The sequence below is a fragment of the Triticum urartu genome, chromosome 3A, assembly GCF_056163025.1.
Source record: "Triticum urartu cultivar PI428250 chromosome 3A, HENAU_Tu73, whole genome shotgun sequence".
NCBI classification, from domain to species: Eukaryota; Viridiplantae; Streptophyta; class Magnoliopsida; order Poales; family Poaceae; genus Triticum; species Triticum urartu.
In genome coordinates this window covers 54,390,372-54,412,512 of record NC_141875.1, presented here as the reverse complement: position 1 = coordinate 54,412,512, position 22,141 = coordinate 54,390,372, and the positions used below count along the sequence as shown (strand labels likewise).

Here is a 22,141-nt window from a genome sequence, read left to right as displayed (position 1 = left end):
CCTCCTGTCTGTGCTCATCCCACGTACGTACACCGTTTCCATTCCACACCTGTAAAAGTTCTTCAACTAATGGCCTTAGGTACACATCAATTTCGTTGCCGGGTTGCTTAGGGCCTTGGATGAGAACTGGCATCATAATGAACTTCCGCTTCATGCACATCCAAGGAGGAAGGTTATACATACATAGAGTCACGGGCCAGGTGCTGTGATTGCTGCTCTGCTCCCCGAAAGGATTAATGCCATCTGCACTTAAAGCAAACCATACATTCCTTGGGTCCTTTGCAAACTCATCCCAGTACTTTCTCTCGAATTTTCTCCACTGCGACCCATCAGCGGGTGCTCTCAACTTCCCATCTTTCTTTCGGTTCTCACTGTGCCATCGCATCAACTTGGCATGCTCTTCGTTTCTGAACAGACGTTTCAACATGGTATTATAGGAGCATACCACACCACCTTCGCAGGAACCCTCTTCTTGGGGGGCTCGCCGTCAACATCACCAGGGTCATCTCGTCTGATCTTATACCGCAATGCACCGCATACCGGGCATGCGTTCAGATCCTTGTATGCACCGTGGTAGAGGATGCAGTCATTAGGGCATGCATGTATCTTCTCCACCTCCAATCCTAGAGGGCATACGACCTTCTTTGCTGCGTATGTACTGTCGGGCAATTCGTTATCCTTTGGAAGCTTCTTCTTCAATATTTTCAGTAGCTTCTCAAATCCTTTATCAACCACAGCATTCTCTGCCTTCCACTGCAGCAATTCCAGTACGGTACCGAGCTTTGTGTTGCCATCTTCGCAATTGGGGTATCACCCTTTTTTGTGATCCTCTAACATGCAATTGAACTTCAGCTTCTCCTTTTGACTTTCGCATTGCGTCCTTGCATCGATAATGACCCGGCGGAGATCATCATCATCGGGCACATCGTCTGGTTCCTCTTGATCTTCAGCAGCTTCACCCGTTGCAGCATCATTGGGCACATCGTCTGGTTCCTCTTGATCTTCACCAGCTCCCCCCGTTGCAGCATCACTGTATTCAGGGGGCACATAGTTGTCATCGTACTCTTCTTCTTTGCCGTCTTCCATCATAACCCCTATTTCTCCGTGCCTCGTCCAAACATTATAGTGTGGCATGAAACCCTTGTAAAGAAGGTGGGAGTGAAGGATTTTCCGGTTAGAGTAAGACCTCGTATTCCCACATTCAGTGCATGGACAACACATAAAACCATTCTGCTTGTTTGCCTCAGCCGCATCAAGAAACTCATGCACGCCCTTAATGTACTCGCGGGTGTGTCTGTCACCGTACATCCATTGCCGGTTCATCTGCGTGCATTATATATAATTAAGTGTCCAAATTAATAGAAGTTCATCATCACATTAAAACCAAAGTGCATACATAGTTCTCATCTAACAACATATAGCTGTCCACAACATCTAATTAATTAAACCATACATTGAAACTATGTAAAACATTTCAATGCGAAAACAAATGCGATCATAATCGCAACCAAGGTAACAATTGATCCAACGGCATAATGATACCAAGCCTCGGTATGAATGGCATATTTTCTAATCTTTCTAATCTTCAAACGCATTGCATCCATCTTGATCTTGTGATCATTGACGACATCCGCAACATGCAACTCCAATATCATCTTCTCCTCCTCAATTTTTTTATTTTTTCCTTCAATAAATTGTTTTCTTCTTCAACTAAATTTAACCTCTCGACAATAGGGTTGGTTGGCATTTCCGATTCACATACATCCTACATAAATAAAATCTATGTCATGTTGGTCGGCATAATTTTCATAAACAATAAATGAACCAATAGTTATAAAGATAATATATATACCATATCCGAATCATAGACAGGACGAGGGCCGACGGGGGCGGATACCAAAACCATCGCACTATATAAGATGCAGTAATAAAAGTAAGAAAATAATACAAGTATCTATGTAAACATACAAGTAAGAATATTTTTCCTTTTAGAAAGAAGATAAGAATAAGAGGCTCACCACGGTGGTGCCGGCGATGAGCTCGGCGCGGGTGATCGACGGCGGTGAAGACGGGGACGGGGCGTGACGGACCGCTAAACCTAGACAAATATTATGGAAAATGGAGCTTGGAGGTCGAGCTTGGAGAGGAGAAAGCTTAAGTAGTGTGGCTCAGGCATTCCATCGAACACCTTGTGTGCATAGGAGGTGAGCTAGAGCACCACCAAGCCCTCTCCCCCTCGGCCAGAGAAAAACAGAGCACTGGGGTGCTCTGCTCGCGAGCGAGGGGTATATATAGGCACCTCATTGGTCCCGGTTGGTGACTTGAGCCGGGACTAAAGGGGAGCATTTGGTCCTGGTTCAAACCACCAACCGGGACCAATGGTGGTGGGCCAGGAGCGAGGCCCATTGGTCCCGGTTCATCCCACCAACTAGGACCAAAAGGTCCAGATGAACCGGGACCAATGGCCCACGTGGCCCGGCCGGCCCCCTGGGCTCACGAACCGGGACCAATGCCCACATTGGTCCCGGTTCTGGACTGAGCCGGGACTAATGGGCTGACCCGGCCTGGACCAAAGCCCTGTTTTCTACTAGTGGGTTCTCCATGTTGGCATGTAAGTCAAAGATCCCTTATCTGACCTGCTAGGTCGGTTAGTATGGTGTGTAACCCTAAGCCTCGTTCCCTTTTCTAAGGTGAGGCTAGGGGGGAATTTAAGATCATCTGACATCTAGTCATCGTCTCGATAGCAACATCTCCAGCATATTGTAACTCCCTCACACAAGGTGTTTTCCCCAATATCAATCAAAGGGTAATTTGGGATCATCTGACATGTAGCCATCGTCTCGGTAGCAACATCTCCAACATATTGTAACCCCCTCACACAATGTGTTTTTCCCAATATCAATCAAAGCAAAAGCAGAAGTAGGGTATTACCTCCATGATGAGGGACCGAGCCTAGGTAAATTCCATGTGTGCAATCCCTTCTGGAACTTCCGGTCATGTGCTGCACCCTAACGAGACTATGGTTTTTAGTATCGTCTCATAGTTTTCCCATACTCATTGTCGTTATCTATTGTTGTCGAATATGGAGCGAAGAATGGGATCCAAGTACCTAGATGTACATACAACAAGCTGATTTTGGCTACTTGATTAGCCAACAATGGAGCTAAAGACAATGCGAGAGGGGTCGGGTTTAGTTTCTTCTGGAGTCATGTGAGCATGGTTCCACACTTCTTTATTGCAAGAATTACTTTATCTATATTCGACATGATTTCGTTGCATGCAACTGAATGTTGCAATGCTTTTTTTGGACTCTTAGTTGCGAATGTTTTTCCCCTATGAGTCAACATGATTTTGGTATGTTGTATAAGTACAGAACTTTGTACTATTGCACAATCAAATTTTGATGTTGCATAGTTCATAGCGTTTTATTATGATTTTGCTGCACTGAATTGAGAATTGTTGCATACATACAAAAGCAAGAAGTTTACTAAATGCACTATTTTGAAGTTTGTATTTTTCATGTTTTAGTTCGTTGGCGGAGAAACGTTTCCATTGATATAAAAAAATAGTGTTGCATGTAGTGGGAGATATTTGTTGCAACAATTTGAGGTATAGATCAACCAATTTAAGTGTGAGTACCGACCATGCAGGGCGTAGCTGATCAGGATCTCCACACGTCTGACCAACGCACGCCTAGCAGTACCCAGTCCCTTGATTTTCACAATTTTATTGTAGTGAAGAAATACGATGAAGTAGTAGTAGCTACTTCAATAAAGAGATCAAGTGGAGTGGATCCCGCATTTCATATGGCGGCGAGGCGGCTGACGTTGATGGGGTAGGCGTCGGTGGTGGAGGATGAGCTGAAGACCTTGTTGGCTATGATCCTGTTGGCGGCCTCGGTGGGGTGGAAGGCGTCCCAGAAGATGTACTTGGTGCGGTCGTCGCAGGGGCGCTGCATGGGCAGGCACGTGATCTGGCCGTTGTTCCTCCCGACGCCGCAGCAGCCGCGGTCGAGCACCGTGAACCCGTACGCCGCCGCGTTGGCCGCGAGGTCCTTGCCGCTGTTGACGGCGTTGAGGAAGACGAGGTTTGCCCCCGGCGTCTGCTGGCCGCGATTGAGGCGTTTCACCATGGCCAGCAGCCCCTTGTTGTAGATGGCGATGGCGCTGTTGATCTTGTCGTTGCACCCGCTCCTACTTTTCGTGCTGCCGTTAGCTGCGCTCCGGTTGCCGCCGCTGCCGCCGATGCCGACGGTGATGCCGCCAGGGATCGTAAGGCCGATGCCGGAAGTGGGAGGGGGGCGTCCTCGTCCTTGGTCATCGGCGTCGTCGTCGATCCTGGCGAGCTCGTAGGGGATGCAGCCGATCTGGCCGACGCCGGCGACGACGAACTTCCTGGCGCCGAGGGCGTAGAGGGCGGTGAGCTGGCGCTCGTACTCCTGGAGGAGGGCGGCGGCGTAGGCGGCGGGGTCGTAGGCCTGGGCGGTGTTGTAGTAGTCGGGCATGAAGTAGTTGTTGAGGTAGTCGTTGCTGCCCATGCCCACGTAGTAGATGCACCGGCCCAGCCGCTTGTCCCTCCCCGCCGGCGCTATCTGGCCCACCACCGACCGGAAGTGGCTCACCTGCTCCGACAGAGGGTAGTGGCCGCCGAGGTTGTTGCCGGTCTCCGGCCTGACGCCGGCGGCGCCCGAGGCGAAGTTGAGGCCGCGCGCGTAGTCGGAGGGCTGCGCCATGGCGTAGGCCGGGATGAAGGGCGGCTGGAAGCCGAGATGGTCCGCGAGCAGGTCGACCATGGTGCGGCCGTTGGTGAAGCGGCCGGGCGGCGCGGCGCCGTCGGGGAAGTCGACGCCGTAGGGGCGGTAGTTGGCCCTGGCGAGGCTGAGGATGTTGTTGTTGTTGCCGTTGTCCACCAGCGAGTCGCCGAAGATGTACATGCACGGCACCAGCTGCTGCTTCTGCGCCGCCTGGACATGTAGATCCCCATGGGCATGCAGTACTACGGCCACCGCCGCCACAATTAGCACCCACCGTCGAAGAAGAAGATGATGGTAATTACCCATCACCGATCGAACTAGCTTAGCTTGCAATGTTGTTATGCTTCTCGACCGATCGTTCCACTGCAACTCATGCATGCATTCACTTAAACTCTCGTATATATATACAGTAAGAGTACGTACTGGACAACTGGATCAACCGTTGGATCGATGCATGGCATTGCCCGTGATCGATCGGCCAAGAGCTGCATGCAGCTCGTGAATTGTGTAACGACGGATCGACCGTGATCTCTCACGGCTAGAATAGAAAAGATACGCGGCCAGCTGAAAGTAGAAACGGAGAGAGGACGAAACATCAAGTGCCAGCCAGTAGGATTGGTTGGCTGGCGGTGGTTTACTCGATCATGCATTTGCATGAGCTACGTTAAATCGTTAATGAGGTTTTCCTTTTATTTCCCCCTTTTTCTTTTCTTTCTCATGGACGCCCAATTTGCTCCACGGGTTTGGGGTGGGGTGGGGGCAGGGGTGAAATCCTAGGTGCCGCCCCCATCTCCTCCCCTCCTCGCTCTCCTTGCCGCAGCCGGAGGAAGCCCGCGGGGAAAATCTGTCTTAGGATGGCGGTGTCGGGATCATCTTCTTGCACTTCAGGAGCCGCTGCGGCTGGATTGTTGCAGTAGCTCTAGACGGCACTCGCGTTGGCAGAGGTTGGATGCGAGGGCACACTAGTAGAAAAGGGGACAAAGGTTCAGGCCGGGTCAGCCCATTAGTCCCGGTTCAGTCTAGAACCGGGACCAATGGGGGCATTGGACCCGGTTCGTGAGCCCAGAGGGCCGGCCGGGCCACATGGGCCATTGGTCCCGGTTCGTCTGGACCTTTTGGTCCCGGTTGGTGGGACGAACCGGGACCAATGGGCCTCGCTCCTGGCCCACCATCATTGGTCCCGATTGGTGGCATGAACCGGGACTAAAGGCTGTCACCAATCGGGACCAATGAGGTGCCTATATATACCCCCTCGCGTAAGAGCAGAGCACACTGCTCTGTTTTTTCTGGCCGAGAGGGAGAGGGCTTGGTGGTGCTCTAGCTCACCTCCTATGCACACAAGGTGTTCGATGGAATGCCCGAGCCACACTACTTAAGCTTTCTCCTCTCCAAGCTCGATCTCCAAGCTCCATTTTCCTCAATATTTGTCTAGGTTTAGCGGTCCATCACGCCCCGTCCCCGTCTTCACCGCCGTCGATCACCCGCGCCGAGCTCATCGCCGGCACCACCGTGGTGAGCCTCTTGTTCTTATCTTCTTTCTGAAAGGAAAAAAAATTCTTACTTGTATGTTTACATAGATACTTGTATTATTTTCTTACTTTTATTATTGCATCTTATATAGTGCGATGGTTTTGGTATCTGCCCCCGTCGGCCCTTGTCCTGTCTATGATTCGGATGTGGTATATATATTATCTTTATAACTATTAGTTCATTTATTGTTTATGAAAATTATGCCGACCAACGTGACATAGATTTTATTTTTGTAGGATGTATGTGAATCGGAAATTCCAACCGACCCTATTGTCGAGAGGTTAAATTTAGTTGAAGAAAAAAACAATTTGTTGAAGGAAAAAATAAAAAAAATCGAGGAGGAGAAGATGATATTGGAGTTGCATGTTGCAGATGTCGTCGATGATCACAAGATCAAGATGGATGCAATGCGCTTGAAGATTAGAAAGATTAGAAAATATGCCATTCATACCGAGGCTTGGTATCATTATGCCGTTGGATCAATTGTTACCTTGGTTGCGATTATGATCGCATTTGTTTTCGCATTGAAATGTTTTACATAGTTTCAATGTATGGTTTAATTAATTAGATGCTCTGAAGAGCTATATGTTGTTAGATGAGAACTATGTATGTACTTTGGTTTTAATGTGATGATGAACTTCTATTAATTTGGACACTTAATTATATATAATGCACGCAGATGAACCGGCAATGGATGTACGGTGACAGACACACCTCCGAGTACATTAAGGGCGTGCATGCGTTTCTCGATGCGGCTGAGGCAAACAAGCAGAATGGTTTTATGTGTTGTCCATGCACTGAATGTGGGAATACGAGGTCTTACTCTAACCAGAAAATCCTTCACTCCCACCTGCTTTACAAGGGTTTCATACCACACTATAATGTTTGGACGAGGCACGGAGAAATAGGGGTTATGATGGAAGACGGCGAAGAAGAAGAGCACGATGACAACTATGTGCCCCCTGAATACGGTGATGCTGCAACGGGGGGAGCTGGTGAAGATCAAGAGGAACCAGGCGATGTGCCCAATGATGCTGCAACGGGTGAAGATGCTGAAGATCAAGAGGAACTAACGATGTGCCCGATGATGATGATCTCCGCCGGGTCATTGTCGATGCAAGGACGCAAATGCGAAAGTCAAAAGGAGAAGCTGAAGTTCGATCGCATGTTAGACGATCACAAAAAGGGTTGTACCCCAATTGCGAAGATGGCAACACAAAGCTCGGTACTGTACTGGAATTGTTGCAGTGGAAGGCAGAGAATGCTGTGGCTGACAAAGGATTTGAGAAGCTACTGAAAATATAAAGGGAATAATAAATATGCCAGAGAAAAAGTTTCAGAACCTGAAGTCTCATGACTGCCATGTGATTATGACGCAACTGCTTTCGGTTGCATTGAGGGGGCTTCTACCGGAAAACGTCCGATTAGCCATTGTGAAGCTATGTGCATTCCTCAATGCAATCTCTCAGAAGGTGATTGATCCAGAAATCGTACCAAGGCTAAGGAGTGATGTGGCGCAATGTCTTGTCAGTTTTGAGCTAGTGTTCCCACTATCCTTCTTCAATATGATGACGCACGTCCTAGTTCATCTAGTCGACGAGATTGTCATTCTGGGGCCCGTATTTCTACACAATATGTTCCCCTTTGAGAGGTTCATGGGAGTCCTAAAAAAATATGTCCGTAACCGCGCTAGGCCAGAAGGAAGCATCTCCATGGGCCATCAAACAGAGGATGTTATCGGGTTTTGTGTTGACTTCGTTCCTGGCCTTAAGAAGATAGGTCTTCCTAAATCGCGGTATGAGGGGAGACTGACTGGAAAAGGCACTCTTGGAAGAGACTCAATAATATGCAGGGACGGATATTCTTGGTCTCAAGCACACTACACAGTTCTACAGAACTCTACCTTGGTGACCCCGTATGTCGATGAACACAAGAACAGTCTGCGCTCCAAATACCCGGAGCAGTGCGATGACTGGATTACATGTGAACACATCAGGACTTTTCAGCAGTTGGTTGGAAACACGTCTCAGAGGTGACAACACTGTTTGTGATGAGCTGTACTTGTTGTCCATGGGACCATCTTTGACTGTATTGACTTACAAAGGATACGAGATAAATGGGAATACATTTTACACGATCGCCCAAGATCAAAAGAGCACCAACCAAAACAGCGGTGTCCGCTTTGATGCAGCAACCGAGAGCGGAAATGACACATATTATGGTTACATAGTGGACATATGGGAACTTGACTACGGACATGATTTTAAGGTCCCTTTGTTTAAGTGCAAATGGGTCAATCTGTCAGGAGGCGGGGTACAGGTAGACCCACAGTACGGAATGACAACAGCGGGTCTGAAAAATCTTGGATACACTGACGAACTGTTCGTCCTAGCCAATGATGTGGCACAGGTTATCTATGTGAAGGACATGTCTACCAAACCGAGAAAAAGAAAAGATAAGGAAGCGAATACATCATACGATGAGCCAAAGCGCCACATAGTTCTTTCAGGAAAAAGGGACATCCTGGGAGTGGAGGGCAAGACAGACATGTCTAAAGATTATGAAAAGTTTTATGAAATTCCTCCCTTCAATGTCAAGGCTGACCCAAGCATCCTGATAGACGATGAAGATTATCCATGGTTACGGCGCAATAAACAAATGACACAAGCGAAGAAAAAGTAAAGACTTTCTCCCGCAACTATTATGATGATACCATGCCAACTTTGTAACACACGAGTATGCTATGCCAACTTTTTCAGTGTTCATTTGAAAACTATGAATTTAGGTCGAATTTTCTCTATAGGTGCATCTATGTTCATTTTTTTTAATAAAGTTAATCACAAACTTGTGATTCACACAAATTTCAAAGAATTCAAATTTTAACTATTCAAATTTGAAAACTAATGGCACTAACAGAAAGTTTATACGTTTTCTAAAACTAAAAGCAAAAAGAATTAAAAAATGAAGCAAAAAACAAAAGAAAATAAATAATGCAAAAAAAAACAAAAAAACTGGAAAAAATAGGGCTCGCCCCTGGCCCATGACCATTAGTCCCGATTTGTGCCACAAACTGGGACTAAAGGGTTGGTCCTCGTTGCACTCAGAGTTTAGTCCCACCTCACCAACCGAAGGGTGCCCACACCAGTTTATAAGCCCGCCCCTCTCTGCCTTGTTGAGCTCCTCTTAAAGTTAAAATAGATGCCTCTATACAGGGAATTTGACCTAAATTCATAATGAATTTCTCTGAAATTCATAGAAATTGATTATGAATTTAGGTTGAATTTTCTCTATAGGTGCATCTATGTTCATTTTTTTACTAAAGTTAATCACAAACTTGTGATTCACACAAATTTTAAAAAATTCAAATTTAAACTATTCAAATTTTAAAAGTAATGGCACTAATAGAAAGTTTATAATTTTTCTAAAACTAATGGCACTAACAGAAAGTTTATAATTTTGCTGACCTACAAGCAACAAGAAATAAAAAATAAAGCAAAAAACAAAAGAAAATAAATAATACAGAAAACAAAACAAAAAATCTAGGAAAAAAATAAAAATAGCAACAATAAGTATTTTTTTGTAAATAGAAACAAAATAAAATAAATAAATAAAGCAACAAAGAAAACAAAAAAACTAAAAAAGTGTTTTCAAATTTGAAAACTAATGGCACTAACAGAAAGTTTATAATTTTTCAAAAACTAAAAGCAAAAAGAATTAAAAATAAAGCAAAAAACAAAAGAAAATAAATAATGCAGAAAACAAAACAAAAAAACTGGAACAAAATAGCAACAATAAGTATTTTGTTGTAAGTAGAAACAAAATAAAATAAATAAAGCAACAAAGAAAAAAAAAGTGTTTTCAAATTTGAAAACTAATGGCACTAAGAGAAAGTTCATAATTTTTCTAAAACTAAAAACAAAAAAAATTAAAAAATAAAGCAAAAAACAAAAGAAAATAAATAATGCAGAAAACAAAAAAACTGGAAAAATAGCAACAATAAGTATTTTGTTGTAAGTAGAAACAAAATAAAATAAATAAATCAATAAAGAAAAAAAGTGCCACCTACTAGGCCCCCACGGCTGGAATACGACTAGAAACCCTACCATGGGCCAGGATTCAGGCCCGCAGGAGGCCTAGTAGGCCCACAGGCACACAACGCAGGGTTAGGCCCGAAAGCCTGCATTTGAGAGGATCTCGAGAGGGAAGGCGCAGCAGCGCTTCTAAAGCACTCTCGAGCTCTCTCAGCTAGCGAGGTGGGACTAAAGTTTTGGCGCGGGGCAGCACAAGGCCTTTGGTCCCGGTTGGTGCCAGCAACCGGGACTAAAGGGGGCATTGGTCCCGGTTTGTGGCACAAACCGGGATGCCACAAACCGGGGCCAATGCCCCCTTTAGTCCAGATTGGTGCCACCAACCGGGACCAAAGGCCTCTTTTCAGCAGCCCAACCGGGACTGAAGGAGGCATTGGTCCCGGTTTGTGCCACGAACTGGGACCAATGCCTTTGCTATATAAGCCAGCACTTAGGAAATTTTCACATTTCCCTCGCAGTTGCCCCCGACGACGCCGAGCACATCGACGTTGCCAGGCTGCCCCGACGCCGCCCGCCGCCCCCGCCATCGCCGTCGCCCGCGTCCGTCGTCGCCGTCCCCCGCGCCCTCGCCCGGCGCCGTCACCCGCGCCCTCGCCCGACACCGTCGCCGCGCGCCGCCGTCCCTGCCCCGACGAGCGCTGCCCCTGCCCCGTCGCCGTCGCCGTGCCGCCGTCCCCTGCCCCGACGCGTCGCCGCCTCTGTGAGCACCGCGCGTCTGCCGCCCCCTCCGTCGCCGTGATTTTTTTTAATTATACATGCTGTTTTTACATGTTTTTAGATTTTCATATATATATGTATGTATGTATTTTTAGATATATGTATTTTTTGATGTATGTTCATATATGTATGTATGTATTTTTTACATATTTTTTGTATGTATGTATGTATTTTTTCAATTGTAATGATGTTTTAAAAATACATATATGCAAAAGTTAGATTTTTAATTAGAAAAGTTTTGTCTATATATGTTCTCTGATTTAGTACATTTTAGGTTAGTTTCATTTCAAAAAAAGTTTTATAAATTTAGGAAGAAGGAATAGAAGGAAGAAGAAGGAAGAAAAGGTTTTATATATGAGGGTCGAGAGGGGGTCGACGGTCGCCGAGGGGTCGAGGGTCGAGAGGGGGTCTAGGGTCGCCGAGGGGTCGAGAGTCATCGAACATGAGAGGAAGAAGAGGATTCTCTATTCTTTCTTCTCCTCTTTTTTTTCTTCTTCCTCTTTTTTTATCGGGAACGAGGGTCGTCGAGGGTCGCCGAGCGGTAAAGGAAACCCTAAATAGCAAGTATCGTCGGTGTGAGATACATGTGGCCGTCGGTGTCGTTGAGAAACAATGAGAAGACGGCATCACTTCCTCGTGCGATTATGTCCCCCAACAACTCTTCTTGTACTTCGTCTCTGGCGGTGTCCATAGTTTCTACAAATATTTACAACATGGCAATTATTATTCAAACATGACAAATGGATATATTAGTGGCAAACGTAGAACTAATATTAATTAGTGGCCTCGACACTGCTTCTCTAGGGTTTGGAGTGGCCTCGACAACGCTTCAAGGATAAAAAAAGAAGAGGAAGAAGAAAAAAAAGAGGAGAAGAAAGAATAGAGGAGAACGAGGGTCGTCGAGGGTCGCCGAGCGGTAGAGGAAACCCTAAATAGCAAGTATCGTCGAGGCAAGCCCGCGTCACTTGTGGGACGTGGATGTAGTGTCCGACACCGACGGCCACATGTATCTCACACCGACGATACTTGCTATTTAGGGTTTCCTCTACCGCTCGGCGACCCTCGACGACCCTCGTTCTCCTCTATTCTTTCTTCTCCTCTTTTTTTTCTTCTTCCTCTTCTTTTTTTATCCTTGAAGCGTTGTCGAGGCCACTCCAAACCCTAGAGAAGCAGCGTCGAGGCCACTAATTAATATTAGTTCTACGTTTGCCACTAATATATCCATTTGTCATGTTTGAATAATAATTGCCATGTTGTAAATATTTGTAGAAACTATGGACACCGCCAGAGACGAAGTACAAGAAGAGTTGTTGGGGGACATAATCGCACGAGGAAGTGATGCCGTCTTCTCATTGTTTCTCAACGACACCGATGGTCTGGATGGTCTGGAAGCAGCTGGCTATGATTATGATGGATCCGGTGACCCAATGCCGGTGCAAGAAGGAGACCGTGAGGACGGCTCCGGTGACCCAATGCCGGTGCAAGAAGGAGACCGTGATGACGTCTCCGGTGACCGAACCGAGTCCGGCCAGGTATATATATTAGTTAAGCCTGTGCTGACTAGCTAATTGATGCATTCATTGTTTTGGTATGTACACATATTAATTAAGTCTTCGTTCTTTTTTCTAGCCCTCCGGATCGAGCACAACTTCGGTAAAGAGACGAGGCCTGAAGAAAAAGTTGAGCTCGGATGAAAGGTTTGAGATCATAGCAATCGCGCCTGACGGCCAACCGATTGAACCCATCTGGACAAAGAGCGCATTTGGTGCTCAGTGCGGGGTTCTGGTTAGGGACAAGATCCCGATCAGCATCCAGCAATGGTTAAAGCCGGCTACAGAAGACCCTGAGGTGTCTTATGTCAATGATATGCAGAAAAATGATCTTTGGATTGAGCTGAAGTCAAATTTCACCCTACCACCAGAGGATGATCTGGAGAAGCCAGTTAAAGAGCAATTAATCAAGTCTTTTGCTCTTAAGAGGATGGCAGAACTATTCAGGAGGTGGAAGAAAGAGCTGAATAAGTTTGTCGATAAAAAAGAGACACCAGAATTCAAGGGCAGATATGAGAAGATCAGAGATCACTGTCCCGCATTTGTGGCCCACAAGACATCGGAAAAGAGTAAGAAGATGTCGGCGACAAACAAGCAAAATGCTGCGAAGAAGAAGCATCACCATCGCACGGGGTCAGGTGGCTACCTCGTAGCCCGGCCTAAGTGGGCAAAGACTAAGAATGATCTGGTTGATAAAGGGATCGAACCAGAGAAAATTAACTGGCCAGACCGTTGCCGGACTTGGTTCTTCGGGGCTGGCAGAACCTTGGACCCTGTATCAGGGAAGTGCATTTGGACGGACGAGCAAATGGAAATACGAGTCAAGTGGCTTAAGCACTATATCGAAGCAACGCAGCAAGCGTTCGTTCCAGACAGAGAGAATGACGAGCTCACAATGGCCCTCAGGAATCCTGAGCACCCTGGACGGACACGAGGCACACCAGGCTCCATTCCATGGAAGGCCGGATTTCCGGATGCATGCGGTTACAAATGCCACGAGAGGTGGAAGAAAGTGGAGCAGACCCAACTACAGGCGCTGCACGCTAGGGTACAAGCGATAGAGGAACGAGAAGCAAATCGCAGCAAACGAACTACCGAAGCTTCCCCCGAAGCTACCCCGCCATCTCAGCGGAGAAGCAGCGTGGCTTCCACCGAGCTGCTTCAGCCGGAGCATGTCTTGACGGCTCCTGCCAGCTATCCCGTGGATGCTATTACGGAGTCTCAAAATTGCCACCTTATGACGCAATGGATTAATATGAAGGTCGAGGCGGCTGTTGGCTCTGTTTTTCCTACTGAACCTGGCGCAACTTTTCACTACCGGCCGATTCCAGAAGGATATGCTAGGGTGATGGTCGATGAAATAACGAAGGGATTTGAGGACCTCCAGCTTGACCACCCTACCGGTGAAGGGGAGACTCGGCTAGGTTCTGCTCTGAAGACTCCATGCCTATGGCGGAAGGAGCTCATCAACCTTCCGAACTGGACACCTCCGCCTCCTCCTCCTCCTCTGGCGAGTCAGGGCACTCCACCTCCTCCACCGCCTCCTCCTCCAGCGAGTGACGATCAGGGCACTCGGCCGTCTCCTTCTCCAGCGTGTGGCGGCACTCCGCCTCCTTCTCCGCCTGCGCCGGCGTGCCCGAGCAGCCAGCCTCCTCCTTCTCCGCCTCGTCAGCAAGGGCGGAAGAGACCCACCGCCGCTCCGGCTGCTCCGGCGCGTCGTAGTCCTTCTCCTCCGCCTCGTAAGAAAGTAAAGAAGACAGCCGCTCCGTCTGCTCTGCCGGCGTCTAGCAGTACAGCCAAAGGCAGGAGGACATACAGATTCGGTCCTTCTCTGAAGACTCCAGAGAAGTTACCATACGAGAGGACCCCGGAGGAGAACGCTGAGATAGCGCGAGAAGAAGTGAGGAACTTCTTTGAAGGGGTGAAAGCAAATAAACATACACCTCCGGAGGAGAAGGTAGATCCGGTGAAAGCAAAGCGCACTCTGGCTGCCCTGACAAAACCACCCAAGTCTCCGCCGAAAGGCAACTATGAGCGCATTATTGGAAAGGCATTTGCCAAAGCGGAGCGGTCGGGAAGTACTGTCAATGATCAAAGGCTGAAAGATCGACGAGCTAGGAAACAAATTGCCCAGCTCGGCGAACAAGCGAAGCAATCATGCCCCCCACTCAAGGTGCCTAGCGACATCGTCGCTAATGATCCAAGGATGCTGCCCGGTTATAGCAATCTTGGAGATTACCTGCCCGACGATGTACATTATGATTTCATGGAGGTGCAGATACAAAGATACGAGTACGGGAAGCCTCTCGTCAAAGATGAAAGATCTCTATCAACGATGATGCGAAGATTGCATGATTGGTACTTGAAAATCTGCAGAGAGTCTGGGGGGAGGAATACTTTGTATGTGAGAGTTAAAAAGGAGCATGACCTCGTTGGAATTGAACTGTTGCCTGTTCCATTTGAGGAGTTCTTTCAGTTTTTCAATCAATTGGCCCTCGATAAAGCAACAGTCACCTGCTACTGTCTGTAAGTAATACTACTTCTGTCATTAAGTCTCTCTATATAGCTTAGCTCTTTCATTGCATGTACTTATAATTATCCTCACTATATTATGCAGATTGAAGATCGTCGAATTGAAGAAAAGACAAATCGGTGATATTGGGTTCATTAACACAAATATCATAGATGCAACTCAGGTTAAATTTCATGCCGCAGATACCGAGGCGAACTTGCTACGATCGTTGGTAATAAATGAAAACAAAGATATAATACTCTTTCCTTACAACTTCAAGTGAGTGTTACTGTCTTGTGCATATTCGGTTTCCCTTATACATTAGTCAAGGTTATAGTAATGTAATTGATGAGTTATGCATGCATGTGCAGTTTCCATTATATTCTCCTAGAGATTAAGCTTGAGCAGGGACTAGTAACCGTCTTAGACTCGAGACGAAAAGATCCCCAGGACTATGCGGACATGACTCAAATGATCGAGAAGTAAGTTAAATCGATCATTATCCACCATATCAGCAACTTTGTTCATTTCCTGATATATCAAGTAATTGTTTTCTTTGTCTGGCAGGGTTTGGAGAAAATTCACCAGAAAAGCTCCGAGACTGCCGAAGAAGCTGCAATTTAGACACCCGAAAGTAAGTACTATAGTAGCATGCTCCGTGCATCTCCTAGTGATTCAAGCGCTAGTTTCATCAATACCATTTGGCATTCTTGCTTATCAGTTTGATTGACCTCTATTTCTTGTAAAGTGGTTGTGGCAGGAACAAGGGAATGATTTCTGTGGTACATTTGCGAGTCCATCCGCCACACGACCTGTGAGCGGGGCTACTCTGACGAATAATATGAAGTGCGTAAATAACAACATTCACAATTTCATTTTATTACCATCATTTGTGTTGAGTTTCATTCATTCATATATACATGTATTGATCCCCTTCTTCAAATTAGATGTTTCGGAAGCGGGATGAACTCCTAGCACCAGCTCGCATGCGAGCAATTCAAGAGGAATTGGCGGCATTCTTTCTTGACCACGTGTTCGCTGAAGACGGAGAATACTATGTAGACCATGCGTCCGTATGTTAGGAGATTATATTTGTAAGAGATAATTATTGTATATATGTAGCCGGTAGTGTCGGATAGATATACGAGAACTTGTTGTTCGACCAATCTCTCGGAGAAGGAGAGGTGGTCGATATCACTTCTCTCTGTATGCATATATGTTCATGACGATCCTCTGTTTCCTTCGTTTGCTTACTAGCTAGCTAGCATGTCTAGTCCTCTCTATACGTATGTATAGTACGTAGCGTTGACCAAGCACGGACATAAGAGAGGACACTTCTCTTTATTAATTATAGCTAGCTAACACAATATATGAAACACCTAAATTAACCCCCCAAAACCCCCAACCCCCCCCCCCCCCCCCTTAAGAAAAACAAAAACCCCAGCCACAGAAATGCTGACGCGCGGATGCCTATTGGTCCTGGTTGGTGCCACCAACCGAGACCAAAGGCCCTCCTGGCTGGGCTCCGCGCACAGGACACGTGGAGGCCCATCTATCCCGATTCTGGATTGAACCGGGACTAAAGGGAAAGGGTATTAGTACCGACCCTTTAGTCCCGGTTCAGGAACCGGGACAAAAGGCCCTTACAAACCGGGACAATAGGCCCGTTTTCTACTAGTGGCAGATGTTGAGTATCATGATTATTAGGAAAGCTAGGATAGCGTAGGATATTATTCTACCTTGCCTTGTACTCCAAGATGATCATGTACTCCTATATATATGCCCATGAGGCTCAAGCAATAAAACAACAATTCCACCAAAACCCTTTCTCCCTTCCAACATGGTATCTATCGCAAGTCAATCCTAAACCCTAGCCGACACCTGCTTCACCCCGACCCGGCGGCCTCGCACCATGTGGCGGCCAATCATAGCCGCCCTGCCGCCCGCCGCCGCCGGCTTCATCTTGGACTCCGCCGCCACCGCGCCTCCACCGAGCGGCATCTCCAACCTCGCGCGTGATCGGATTGATCACCCACCCGCCGCCGTGATCCGCCTCATCTACGCCGTGCGACCGACCTGGCCCGTCGGTTGCGCGCGCCTCCGCAGGCCCCGTGAAGACCGTCCCGAGTTCAGTGCGCCCCTCTACCGATCGAGCAATGGGCTGCCGCTGTGTCGCCCCATCGGGCCGCCGTGCCGCCGCCCCGTGGTTCTTCTCCCAGCTACACCGACCCGCGTCACTGCGTCGCCCCTTCGGGCCGTAGTACCATGGTCCGCGGTCCACCGCCGCCCAGAGACCGTCCGCTCCAGGTCGTCCCCATGGCAGCACCGACCCTCGCGCTGCCACTGCATCGCCCCGTCGGGCCGTAGCGAGCGTGGCACGCGGTCCACGCCGCCGTCCAGAGGCCGTCCCCGCGGTTGTACCGACCCGCGCTCCTCCGCCGACCCGCCCCTTCGGGTTGTCGCGCCACGGCCCGCGCTCCCTGCCGCCGCCGGCCCCGAGGTCTTCCCGCCGTCACCCCGACCTGCCCGCCGCCGCTGCGTCGCCCCTTCGGGCCGTCGTGCGGCGGCCCACCGTCCACTTCGTCATCCACGCGTGTTGACTTTCCGTGGTATGCGTCGCGCCACCTCCCATGGCGCGGGAACGCCACCGTCCGCGCGGTCTTCATCATGCTGTCGGGTTCTTCGCCTACTTCGAGCACCGCCGCCGCACTCCTAACCTAGCCACCGCCGCCGCCGCTCTTCTTTGGCCGCCGCCGCTACCCACGTAGCCGCCGCCCGTCCTCCTCCTTTGTCTTCGTCCAGCACCGGCCCGTCGCCAGCGTTGCCGTCATCTACCCCGACCACTTCGTCTACTCCGACAACCGCAGGCGACATCGGCTCCGCGCTGATTGACGCCGCAACCGTCGTCGAGTCCTTTGCTGGCTTCTCCGACTCCTCCGACATGGCGTACAACTTGTGCAGGTCCTCGTCTGTGCATGCCCGGTGCTGGCAACACCGATGCGTGCCTTCGTCCATGATGTTTCCCCGGGCCTGGCAAGCCTGGTGTGGCGCTTCGTCAACTTCGTCTTCGTCCATCTACGCATGCCCGGTGCTGGCAAAACCGGTGTGTGCCTTCGTCTACGATGTGTCCCCGGGCTTGGCAAACCCGCCGCGACGCGTCGTCAACAACATCTTCTTCCCGGCGCACCACTACTTCGACACCACTGCGCCCATGCTAACTCGGCACGCTCTTGCGCCTGCGGCTCCACGACGACATCTTCGACACCGGCTCCCCGACTCAACATCGACCACGACATTCTACGCGCGGCTACCTCGACCACGGCTACACCACCCCCGGCTCTCGGCTACATCGACAAACGGCACAAAGGGCTACCGCCTGCTTGAGCAACCTCGTTGGTTTCCACTCCAGCCACGACTCCGCGATGCGTCGACCGTTATGACTGTGGGGGGGGGGGGGGGTGTCCGTCGGCTTGCCTTCGGATTCTTCTCCAGTCTCACCGTCTGCTCGCTACCGTTGTGACTGCGGGGGGGTGTTGAGTATCGTGATTATTAGGAAAGCTAGGATAGCGTAGGATATTATTCTACCTTGCCTTATATTCCAAAATGATCATGTACTCCTATATATATGCCCATGAGGCTCAAGCAATAAAACAACAATTCCACCAAAACCCTTTCTCCCTTCCAACAGCAGAGGCTCGGGACACCTCGATGGTGGCATGGTACGATGGCTTCGTGGCGTCTACGACGGTGATTTGCAGCAGAGGCTTCTTGGTCCTCGATTCACTGTGACAGTGGATCCTCATGGTTCCCGTTTTCACGACGGTTGTGGCAACAATACATCTTCCTTATTGCAGTTTCCCAGCGGAGTTGCATGGTCTCATGCACGTCGACAGATTTCGGCCTCTATATTTGAGATTCCCTACGACATGCTCCGATGATTGACAACCCCGCTTGCTGCAGGGTTGGAGACTTAGAACTGTGCGTGCGGGTGGTGTGTTGATGGATCAGCAAGTGGTGATAACATAGGATGGCATCGGCTACGTGGCTGCTCTTGGCCCGGCCTTCATTAGTCGGACCGGACTAGAAACTTCTCTTTGAAATGAGAATCCATCATCTCATGTTAGTGGTTGGGTCCAGCGACGATGACGCTCGTGTTTTGTCCTTTCCTAGACGCGTCGTCTACTGAGATGATGTTGATGCAGAGGACCAGAGGTCAATGTGATTGATATCCTTGTGATGTTAATATATCCTTTTTATATAAAAATAGTTTTTACTTTTTTTTGTAAGAACTACAACAATAAGTAATAGGGAAAATTGTTGATCAACTTATGAGTAACGAGTAATTAGCCAAACAGTTTCGATCACCTTTATGTTCAATTCAGTGACCGTACAAAAACATGGAATGAATAATCGAAATCGCCCAGCCCCCGTAGCTCAGTTGGTTAGAGCGTTGGTCTTATGAGCCGAAGGTCGCGGGTTCGAGACCCGCCGGGAGCATAGCCTTGTAATTTTTTTGTCGCGCCATGACACAAGTATTTTTTTGGCCATCCAACAGAAGTTTGTTGATCGGCGGTCCTGGTTGACTCGATCATGCGTAAGCTGCCTAGGCTCCGTTAAATAATATAAGTACTCCTTATTAAAACACATTTTTTTTGGAAAACACTCTCTTTTATCCGGATGCACGCAGCCGCGCGAGCAAACGTTTCATGCGTTGTCCGATCGCGCTTCATCTTGCAATCGAGGGCTCTCTTACCAGGCATATCACCGGGTGGATTATAGCTCCTTTTTTTTGCTTCCACCCCCCTTAACTCTCACCGTTTTGTTTCCACGCTTCATTACCCTTTCAGTGGTGATGACGCAAGCGAGATCCGGAATCATGGCGGGGCCGGGTGAATCGGATGCTGAGGCGACGACAGGGGAATCAGAGGCTCGGGCGATGGCGAGCGTTGTCGGCCACGACACCGATCCACACGACCCCTCTGTAGTTGCCACGGTGGACGACAGGTATGGTCTCCAGTGCTTCGCAGCATTTTTGTCCCCCGCCGGCGAGACCTTCATGTGGAGCATCATTTCAAGGTTAATTCAGGCAGTTCTTAGTGTTGGATGAGTAGATTCAGAATGAAATCGCCTTCATCCTGAGTTTTGTTTCATTTATGGTTTTCACTTGAGCTGCCACCCCCTTCATCTTCCCCATTTCAGGTAGGGGTTTGTAGTTTAGATCGGATGAATTTGGTTCCCATTTGTAGCTAGGGTTTTTGGTCGAGATTTTAGAGGTAGGGGGCCGAGATTTCTCAGCTGTGATGCTCTTGTGGGATGGTAGTGCCAAGTCATGTTGCATCCTACTGCAATGTGATTTAGATCAGGATTTTTTGATGAAAGGCAGTATAGTCAGATGGTTATTGTTGTTTTATATTCTATATGGAACTATATTCAGACAAGATTTTCATCTTATGGTACCTTTGCTTCATTCATTTTTGAACTATCATTTTGCTTCATTATACTTTGTAGATGTTGAGGAAGTTGGAATCTGAATGCCTGCCACATCTCTAGTAGTAGTAGTTGTTGCATGCTCTAATGGTGGTTTAGAAACTATTTTTATAGTTTATTCAGTAGGTCCTTGCCATTTCCATGTCATATTTTGTTTTTGACATACTAGTAGTGGATTAAGTGTGGCAGATTTCACATTTTTCGTATGTGGATTTTTCATTTTTTGTAGCATTATATAGTGCATTTTTTGTGGTGTACCCAAGAAATTTATTATATTTTGAATTTTGTAGTTATCCACCAGACGAAGAAGCAATGGAGTCTGATGGTGTATTCGGCCAACGTCTCGCTGCAAAACGCTTGCGTGATGTTGCCAACACAAAACTTAATCCTAGCAAGAGGTGTGACATAAATGAAACTGGATTCGGTGATCTCATGAGCATCTCATCCTTCACAGTGCCGCATGATCTAATGGAGTGGGTAGCAATGAGCATCGATACAGACAGACGCGAGCTCAGGTATTACACCCACCTTTTTTCTTTTTTTATCTCATGCATCATGTCTGTAACACGTACTCTCTTTAGGTCACGTTGACATCATCCCATCAATATTTTTTTCTTTTGTTTCAGGTTGAGTCGGAATAAATCATTTTGTTTACGAGAGACATGGTGAAGAAGGTTTTCAACATTCCGTCAGGCAATAGACCAGTTGAGAGACATGAGCATTGTGACCTCTGCAACATTTATCACAAGAATGACAGAGCTCCAATTGCGCATATAGTGGATGTGCTTCATCAAGCAAGTAATGACAACAACGACACTACCAAAAGGTCATGGGTCTTGTTAGCGCTTGCAACAGTTTTAACCCAAGGCACTAGCAACATGGTGCCCCTAGAGTACCTCAAAAGTCTTGAAGAAATGGACAAGGTTGATGAATTCGTTTGGAATGAGCATGTTTTAACTTTTAAGTGTTGCCATGAAAGAGGTCAAGAAGTGCCAAGAGAAGATAAAATCATAGTCTACTTCCTCATTCTAGGTTGGGGGCTGCTTTCCTATGCTAGCGATATACACCTTTCTTTTTTGGAATTTTCTTTCTCTCATGACTCTGTTTTTTGTGTTTTATAATCACAATTCTTTGTGTGTGATAAATTATTTTTTGTCTTTTGACCAGGATCATTTGATCTTCCCTCAAGCTGCCATCAATGAGCACCAATTGAATTATTCTCTTCCAAGGGCTTGCTTCGTGCACTGGACCAACTTTCATCTTGGGTTAGACTTTGACAAGAATAATCTTTGTCTGGGCAAAGCCACATTCGGGAAGTGTCGCGTAAGTCTCTGTGTGGTTATCCATTGCAACATATTTTTTTCTTTTCTTTTTTTTGTTTTATGTGCTCATAGTTTTTTTACTTTGTGTCTTGTAGTTTTGCCCTATGTTGGAGACACCATACACATCATCGTCTACCCAAGGAAATAATAGAGAAGTTTCTCAGGATGAGCAGGTTTCAAAC

At 47.7% G+C, this 22,141-nt stretch overlaps 1 protein-coding gene and 1 non-coding gene across 2 annotated transcripts; one reads left to right on the top strand and one right to left on the bottom strand.

Annotated features, from left to right (window-relative positions):
- Positions 1-3,540: 3,540 nt before the first annotated feature.
- On the bottom strand, positions 3,541-5,111 carry LOC147978474 (GDSL esterase/lipase At1g33811-like). Its single transcript, XM_087516607.1, has one exon. The coding sequence runs from the start codon at positions 5,057-5,059 to the stop codon at positions 3,803-3,805; it is 1,257 nt and encodes a 418-aa protein (XP_087372733.1). The 5' UTR covers positions 5,060-5,111; the 3' UTR covers positions 3,541-3,802.
- Positions 5,112-19,573: 14,462 nt separating this feature from the next.
- Positions 19,574-19,647, top strand: TRNAI-UAU (transfer RNA isoleucine (anticodon UAU)). The gene has a single exon. It is a non-coding gene; the product is annotated as a tRNA-Ile (tRNA).
- Positions 19,648-22,141: the final 2,494 nt, after the last annotated feature.